This window comes from Teleopsis dalmanni, chromosome 2 (genome assembly GCF_002237135.1).
Source record: "Teleopsis dalmanni isolate 2A chromosome 2, ASM223713v2, whole genome shotgun sequence".
In the NCBI taxonomy this organism is placed as follows: Eukaryota; Metazoa; Arthropoda; class Insecta; order Diptera; family Diopsidae; genus Teleopsis; species Teleopsis dalmanni.
The window spans coordinates 194127196-194135921 of NC_051847.1; the positions used below are offsets into that span (position 1 = coordinate 194127196).

An 8726-nucleotide genomic window follows, 5' to 3' on the forward strand; every position below is an offset into this window, starting at 1 on the left:
TAAGGGAGTAGTCCTATGCTGTGCTATAAAGTTTTATATAGAACTTCAAAAATATTTGTAAGGGCCATGTTCTGTAAAGCCTCTCCAACGCGGCAAATTTGGCTCTTTCGGTCTATGGCGAAAGTGCATGTTATGTAGACTATCACATCAGTATTGCCAATTTCGTATTTTTACAATATTTTGGTACTTTTTGGTCATGCCTAAATTTAAAAGAAAATGTAGATATTCTGACTTTAAATTTGCCACCAAAAATAACCAGCAAGAAAAAACTCATAGTGGTTGTAATAATGTGTTGACTTATTATTATATTTTCTTAGACTAATTGTTAACAGTACTTACAAAATTCTACGCTTTTCCTTAAAATCGGTTCAAACTAAATGACGAAATATCATAATAACCAGTTCCTGATTTATTTTTCCGATATATGTATATATACATCGAAAGAATTTTTAAGAAAACTGCGTTTCATATTATATTGTCACAGAAATCAAAGAGTTATTAAAACAAGTGTTCTAAAACAGTATGGTTTCCCAAATTAAGATGTATGCCCAGATTAGATGTATGACATGGCAGTAGAAGAATATTTTTTGTGGAAATAGTAAAACAGAAGCAGAGGTTATTTTCATGAAATAAGTAATGAGATACCGCACCATATGCATGAATAATAATTATTTACTCAGAAAAAAATATAAGTAATAATAAAAAAAAAAATAATGAGATCTCGCACCATCAGTACGGATAGTTAATGATAAATTGCGTATTCTGCCTATAGATGCACATCTACCATCTATTCATCATTGATGTATCACATTAAAGATGATGTGGTTTTAGGGAATTTCACTTTTTGCAATGAAAAAGGGTCCCTAACTATATTATGCAAATGCTTCTTATAAAAATGGTTTTATAATATATAAATAAAAAAACAAGTTATATTAATGTTTATTAATATTTTAATTGTTGTAACTGTAGTAAATGTTGTAACTTTAAATACTTAAAAACAATTTTAGATTGTTTTTGAATTAAGTAAAAATGAAAAATAAAATTATAAATGAGATATAAAAAGTTGTTCAAATTTACATAATGGACTTACTCTTTAACAAAAGAATAATAACTTAATTCATTTAATAATTCCAATTCTTTCTTGGTGGATTCCAACAATTCAATTGTTTCTGCACCAACAGCAATCGAATTCTCTTCAGTTGCACGTACTAAAATGTCTGTTAGTCGATACAGCTCATTGCCTCCACGTTCGATAAGAGATCCGTGAATTGGTTTGTTGATCTTAATAGTCTTAATTCCATTTTTTTTGATATCAAAGCCAGATGAATTCATTTTACTATCCGAATATTTACTTGAGGTCATAATAGCATTTTGTTTTTTTTGAATTCGTTCCTTGGTGGTATCAATAAGATCAGGAAAACGATTATCCAAGAACGATAATGATTTGTTAACAATATCATTAGCCACTGCAATAGCTAAGCCTGGTATAACAAATTTTGATAGCGGTGGCAGTGGTGAAATTGCTTTTGAAGCAACTTCCTCACGTTTTAAGAAAGCATTTGGTATATGTGCACTGTCGCATACAGCCTTCATTGCCTTAAAATCAATATATTCCAGGTGAGGTCCAGAAGTAATGTACATGCGTTTTGCACCCTCTTGGTAAGCTTTTTCGATACGTGCATTCAATTTTCTTTCGTACTTGAACCATTTTGATCGATGATAATAATACCACTGTGCAACACAATGATGAGCAGTTTGCGAATAATCTGGACTGTATTTATTTTGTTCAATGATCAATTCATTTGAAATACTTTCAAGTACATGTGCAACATTTATCAATGTATTTCCTTCATCCATATTGGTTTCAGTGAGCTAAAATGCAAAAATAATTAAAAATGTAATGTTTTAAAAAGTTTTAAGTCGAATACTTACCAAATTCTGTAAATTGTGGTTAAATTGATTAAAATTCTCAGTACGGCTTAGGAAGATTATGTGCTAATAAAATACAATTTGAAACGTTTGACGTTAATAATTTTTACTTTTATAAAAATTTAAAATTTCTTTAAATATCTGACTAAAAAGTTTTAAATTTGACAATGTATCTATAGCAACGACTCAGCACTCAAGTAAATCGACTGTATGTCCGTAATTCTAGATACATATTAGTTTCTCATTCTTTAAAATTTTTTAGTTATACCAATCAATTAAATTTAATTTAAAAGGTGGAATAAAATCTCTCAAGCTTTTAATTTTTAAAATCAGCAGAAATTGTATTATAATTCCAACTATAAATTTAAACTCTAAAGACCTTCGATCCTACTACGAGTTGCTTGTAAAATAAACAAATAGAATAGAAATTTATCTGTTTTGCTTCAGACTGCATTGTCAGTCTCAAATTCCATATGTATTTTTTTATCGCTAATTGGTCTCTGAATCTTTTGTTTATTTACTCAAGAGAAGTAACAACTTAAATGAGTCGTGAATGATCGAACGATTTTGCGACTGAAAAGTAAACAAACTGAAGTTCGAGACTTTTTAATAATAGATATGCTCTTATATGGTAGCAAAATAATATTTTGATTGAAATGTACATTACACTTTTTTCGCACTAAAACTGATTAACAGATATACACAATTTTTTATTTTTATTTTTATTATGTGTCGATGGCAAATTTAAAACAGAAACGTAAATAAATAATTAAATCTGTATATCATTTACCAATTTTAAAATCCATGAACACATTTAAGTTAAGCTTATACTCTCTTTTACTATATATTACTAAGTTTTATAACTATTAAAAAGATATTTTTAGCTCTACCGACACTCAACTCAACTCCGTTCACACAGAGTTTTTAGAACTAACTATCGGGTGATCAAAATACCAATGATGTTAGTTTCAAGTCCAGTGACTTGATTTCTTGTTGTACAGAGGTCTTTGTTAATGCAATGGACTATAACCAATATTCTGCAGCGTCAAACATTTAACAGAATTATTGAGTTAAAATTAAAATACTTAAATGAAATTATTAAAATGTATTCTATAAATTTAGAATCTTCACTTATATCAAGTATAGTATCTACTATATGTAACACTCAGGTTAAATGACAGACGAAGACGAAATTTTCTGATTAATCGATTTCTTGATACTGATTCAACGCTCAGTCTTAAGCATTTTTAGTATCATTCAAGAAAGAAAATCTAATAACGACACTCAAATATGATAGTCTGCACCTTTGAATGACAAGCAATCAACATGTTGGCGTGCTCACCATTCAGCTTCTCACCAACATATTGTGCATGATAGTCTGTCACCCAAAAACTAGTATTTGTTATTCAAAAGCACATTTTTGCATGGTTACACAGCGTGAGTAAACACCCCTATTCTTCAAAAATTTTGATTGAATGACAACTTTTGAATGTGAGCATATTCAAGTTCGGTCGCTAGAATATATTTGAACAAGAGAGAACGCAACTTGAGAGACATTCAAAAATGATAGCCAGCACCGCGCTTTAGTCATATCGAAATAGCTATTATAGTGGTTTTGCAATTGACTTGCTATTTGCTTTGAGATGGTCACACCAAATTAATTTTCTATTTAAACATATATTTTTGCTTATCTATAATATTATCTTGCGCAAAGGTGATAAAACTATATTAATTTCTTTTATATATTGCGTTTGCTAACATATATTGTATGTAATAAATATATTAAATTTACCATATATTAGATTTTTCAATTGATTTCCACACTTCTGATTTCATTTGGTTTTACAAAAAGTTTTTGTTTCAAAAACATATGTTTCCTTCGATGAAATGTGAACAAATGTGTGTTCGGTGAATGCGACCACAAGAAATTATTAAAAATTTTTTTTATCAGCTTCAATAATAAAATTTTGAAGAGCACAAATAATCAGAAATTCAGCAACTAGTTTTGTAAAAATATATTTATTTTTGGATTAGTTGACCTGGTATAAAAAATTCGATTACCTGTCAAAATATTTTAACTTCGAAGTAACATGCTCAGAAATCTCGAATTGTCAAACTAGAATCAAGTAATATTTTCTTGCAAATTAGCTCTGTCATAAAAGCTGAAGGACTAAGTAAGTTAATAGTAAATTAAGTCGCATCTAAACGGTTAGTTTAGTACTTGATATATATGCAGATTCATGTTGGAATTAATGATAAAATTTTAAACACTTTTTTAATACTCCAACATTATCATATAGCATTTTATATATGTTAGTAAAAAATGTATTTATACATACTCTATATGTGTATACTTAAATGGTGTTTACATTAATATGGTTGTATCATTCTATAACAGTTTCACTAGTTTTAACGAATAAAACTAGTTATGAAGTGCTATGAAAATGCAGGGTTGCATTTTAATTTTAAGTGCTTCCACAGTTTGGTAATTACTGCATAAATCTATTTGGCACTTAAGGAATACGAAGATAAGCAATTAGAATATTATAGGGACTTATACAAGTATAACCTATCACAAAATATATACATTTGATTTAAAAAAAACGAAATTCCAAAACATTTTCAATAATTCAATAATAATTTCAATAATTAATTCGTTTTGTAATTTGACAACATTGTTGTGTACAGTGTCTTTAAAATTGTAGCTCAGCAAAATTTTTACTATTTTCTGTTCCCGTGCCCAAGATCGAGTAAGGTCAAAAAGTTTTTGAGAGTGAGTCATTATTTTGTAGTGCACATTTACTTGAGTTTTACTTATTAAATATCTTTGATTAAAATTCATGTAGAGTCAAAAAACAGCTGATTTGTGCTATAAATGTAAATCTGAATATTTAATAATGTCAGATAAATTAAAATAAATAATAGGTACTCTACATATTATGAAGTATAAATAATATGAAACCATTGTCATAATTAATATGAAGTCAAATAAAAATTTATATAAAATTTAAAACTCATAACTTCTTTATTTAAATAAAATGGTCAGTAGAAAAAAAAATAATATTTTATACCAAGTCATGTATAAATATTTATACATAACATATGACATATATTTTCTATTTACAGAAAATTTATAAACAAATTAAGCACATACCCTGTAGTGCTGAGTACAGTTTTAAATAAAATGAAACTTTTGAATAGGATTTTGGTATAGTACAGTATTTTATACGTACTAAAAAACTACCTTCAAAAATATTTTTTCTAATCAAAAGTTTTTTGCTTTCACATTAGAAAACTGCTGGAAGAAGGTAACCTCTGCATTGAGCACAAGATTTGCATTTTAGAGATAATTTTTTTTTTCTTTTTTTATATATCTATTATCTTTTGGCTTACAAAGCAATGTGATGTCCTTCATGTAAATGCTTCAGGTACTGCAAAATAGATAAAAACTCTTTGATTTTTCAAGAACACTGCAATTCACCATTTGAAGCGATTACATGTCCATGAAACAAAAAAACAAGAACATTTTTAGTTGGACTTAGTAAATCCATGTGCAACGCAAAACTGGGTTGCAGTTGCATTTTTCATTCTTGCATTCATTCTTGACTGAGATTTTACGATTTACGTACATTTACTATGGAGTGAAGAACATTAAAAATATGCTGCATTACTGCTGTATCCTTTTGAATCCCTTTTAGCAGTTTCAGCTTTTACATCTATGCTTTGTTTACATTGTAAACAAAAGTCACGTGCTGGCCGATTTTGTTCTCAATTATTCCGCGCATGTGCGGATAAAATAAAATATATTTCAAATCTTTTTAAAAACATTTAAAGAATTTAAGAGTAAAAGTCAATTCAAGCTACTTTTGTTTTAAAATTTTAATGAGATTAGCTTAACTTTTTACAAGCGAGGAGTTTATAATATAAATCCTCTATAAGCAATGATTTGTGTTTTAGATCCCTTATTCAATGTTTTTATTTATTTAATAAAAATTAATTTTTTAAACTATATTTATTACTTTAAATTTCATTGAGTGATATACTGTTAATACCAATTAGGTAAATAAAAAATATATTAAGTGTGTAGATTGCTATGATAACACAATAATAGCAATACAAGTTGAAGACATTATTATTATTATGTTGTGGGCTTTGCATCGTGACCTACAGATCTATTGTGTCTTTGTCATGCATTCATAGTATTTCTTTAAGTCCACTTTCCTTGACAAATAGTACTATTTCACCTATTTTATTGAGTCTTATTTTCACTCGATAGAAGTACGATAACATCTATCATCCGATAGAAGCTGCGTACCTAGATATTACTTTCGTTTATAGATCAATGTCAATAAAATTCAGATACTCATATGGAAGACACATGGTTAGAACCTCACAATTTTTGGCATTGCCGTGCTAAAAATTTACAGGAAGTTTGATATCACGTTTTAAATTCCATATATTTTAGTAAACTTAAAAAACAAAAAAAATCAAACTTTCAACGCATATGTTTTGGTCAGGCTATTTCAGTTATGTGCCGAGAAGTTATAGATAATGGATTAAGAGCTGTAAGATGAATAACTCTGTATCAATATGATATTCATGATTCCGAATAACACTCTCAGTTAACGAATAATATATTTAAAATTGATATCTGATATTGATATATTGATATTTGAATAAAACATATATTCTCTAATCATAATCTTGTTACTACAAAATGCCCTGAATATGGATGTCGCTAAGAAACTACATCCATATTCAGGACTGTGAAAAACTGTAGATGCAAATTCTAAAAATATTGCATTTGTTTATAAAAAGTTTGAAAAATTAGGATCAAAATATTTTCTAAATATAACGAAAAATTAAAATAAGTGCGTTAACTGTATCTTGAAGATAAAATTTTACATAAATTATTCGTGCATCATCAAAAATGTACTAAACCTTAATTTTCTGAAAGTTTCGTACGCTTCACACACAATTTTAATCATTAAAATTAATTTTCTTTGCTTCTGAAATGTAGAAAACATTTCAAGCTAAATTTTTAATTGAGTATGTGAGCTGAAACTTTGAATGACATGTCACAAAAATATCTTCTCCTACGTCACTTCCGTATCTAAAATTAAATATCAGTTTTAGAAAGTTTTTTGTAAAATGTTAATTTTCTTGAAATATTTTAACATTTAAGATGTTTGTTGGTATCTGTTAAAGAACATATTTATTATTGTATGTACGTATATATGAGCATATATAAATGTATATTATTTATATTGAGTTTTTGCATATTATTCATACAGATTTTGATATATATAATACTATATACTAAAGTGTTATGAAAACGGATATATATAGTCAATTTTCGAATGTTCATATCTATCTGTGAAAGTTAAAAAATTTTATAATAGAAATTGAAATCAGAACTATATAAAAACTATATAATTAATGAATTCATAAGATTTTAGAAAGTTTTAACATTTAAATGGTGGTTTTGGTATTGATACTTCTAATACTAGTACCTCTGATTTTCAAAGCAATGGAAAACTTGACTTTAATATGTTAATAAAATATTGGTTTTTAAAGAAGAAAAATTCTAAATGAACCCTTAAAAAATAAAAAGTGACAAAAAAATTCGGAAGCATTGACAATTTGTGCAGCCTTGGCTTATGAAAAAACACGATTAGTCATCGTTTCTAAGTCCAAACAAATTTTGTGCGGACTACAAAATTCGCATATTTCCTAAGACCATTGATAATGAGTACTTGGCAATACTTGAAACAGCGTTGTGTGGCCAGCCAAATTTCAATAAATTAACTAAAATTTTTGCTGTTGTCTTTTTATTTCTATTCGAACCCTTCTAAGTTTGCAAATGTTTCTTTTCGTTATAAGAGGCGACACTTTCGGAAAAAGAAATTAATATTAATGAACCCAATTATATATACTCAATTATATATTCACTTTATATATAACTTGGAACTTGTCGATATTTTATGGTATTATTGTTATAATGTACAGTCCAACCTCTATGTAGCGAACCTTCCTATAACGAATTCCTCTGTCTAACGAAATTTTGTTGAATACACAACGATTTTTCAAATTTTTTCATATATTTGAACCTCTCTATAGTAAACCTCTATAGTGAATTCCTCTCCATAATGAATTTTTTTCAAGTACGCAATCAAATTTTTGCATACAAATCAACTTCTCTATAACGAATATACAAGCTGTGTCATACTCGATATGAGCTTGTGGATATGTTATTCGGTTTATAATAGGGAAGAGCACATTTTTGGGTCACGACTGGAGAGGAATTTTTAAGTCTAATAACATGTTGGAAATGTTTCTTGACAAGGAAAAAGTTAAAATGTCCAAACAAGCAAAAAGAACAAACTTTTTCAAGTTAAATAAAATAATAAATTATAAAAAAGAAGAACTCTATAACGAAGATCTCTCTATAACGAAGTTTTTTGCAGGCACCAACGACTTCTTTATAGAGAGGTTTGACTGTATAACCAAAATGTTGATATTACTTTACTGCTGTATTGTTTAAAATTAATTCATATTTGATTCAAGAAATTTTACCAAATAACTGGAAAAAATTGTCTCTCAAATAATTTGTCTAAAAATTTTAATTAATCTCATCTGCTCTTTATATATATCTCCATTTATGTGCACCGCAAAAGACAAACTTTTATTAATTTATCTTTTTCTTTAATAAAATGTTAGTTTTAAAAGTGAATCTTTGATATAACGCCAATTTCAATTCATTATAATATTCCTTGTGTAATTTATGTTGTTTGTGT

General features: G+C 27.6%; 1 protein-coding gene across 1 annotated transcript; it reads right to left on the reverse strand.

The window, feature by feature from the left end:
- Positions 1-1070: 1070 nt before the first annotated feature.
- Positions 1071-3926, reverse strand: LOC119682946. The gene is made up of 3 exons (XM_038096521.1): positions 3722-3926; positions 1933-1995; positions 1071-1872 (listed from the first exon to the last, which is right to left on the reverse strand). Exons 1-3 carry the CDS (start codon positions 3722-3724, stop codon positions 1087-1089), a joined length of 852 nt encoding a protein of 283 aa, XP_037952449.1. The 5' UTR covers positions 3725-3926; the 3' UTR covers positions 1071-1086.
- Between the last annotated feature and the right edge of the window lie 4800 nt (positions 3927-8726).

Bases quoted from the DNA above. Each gene is read 5' to 3' on its own strand.
- LOC119682946 (XM_038096521.1), bottom strand. The intron at 1,873-1,932 runs GTAAGTATTCGA...TTTGCATTTTAG, and splicing joins ACCACAATTTACAGAATTTG to CTCACTGAAACCAATATGGA.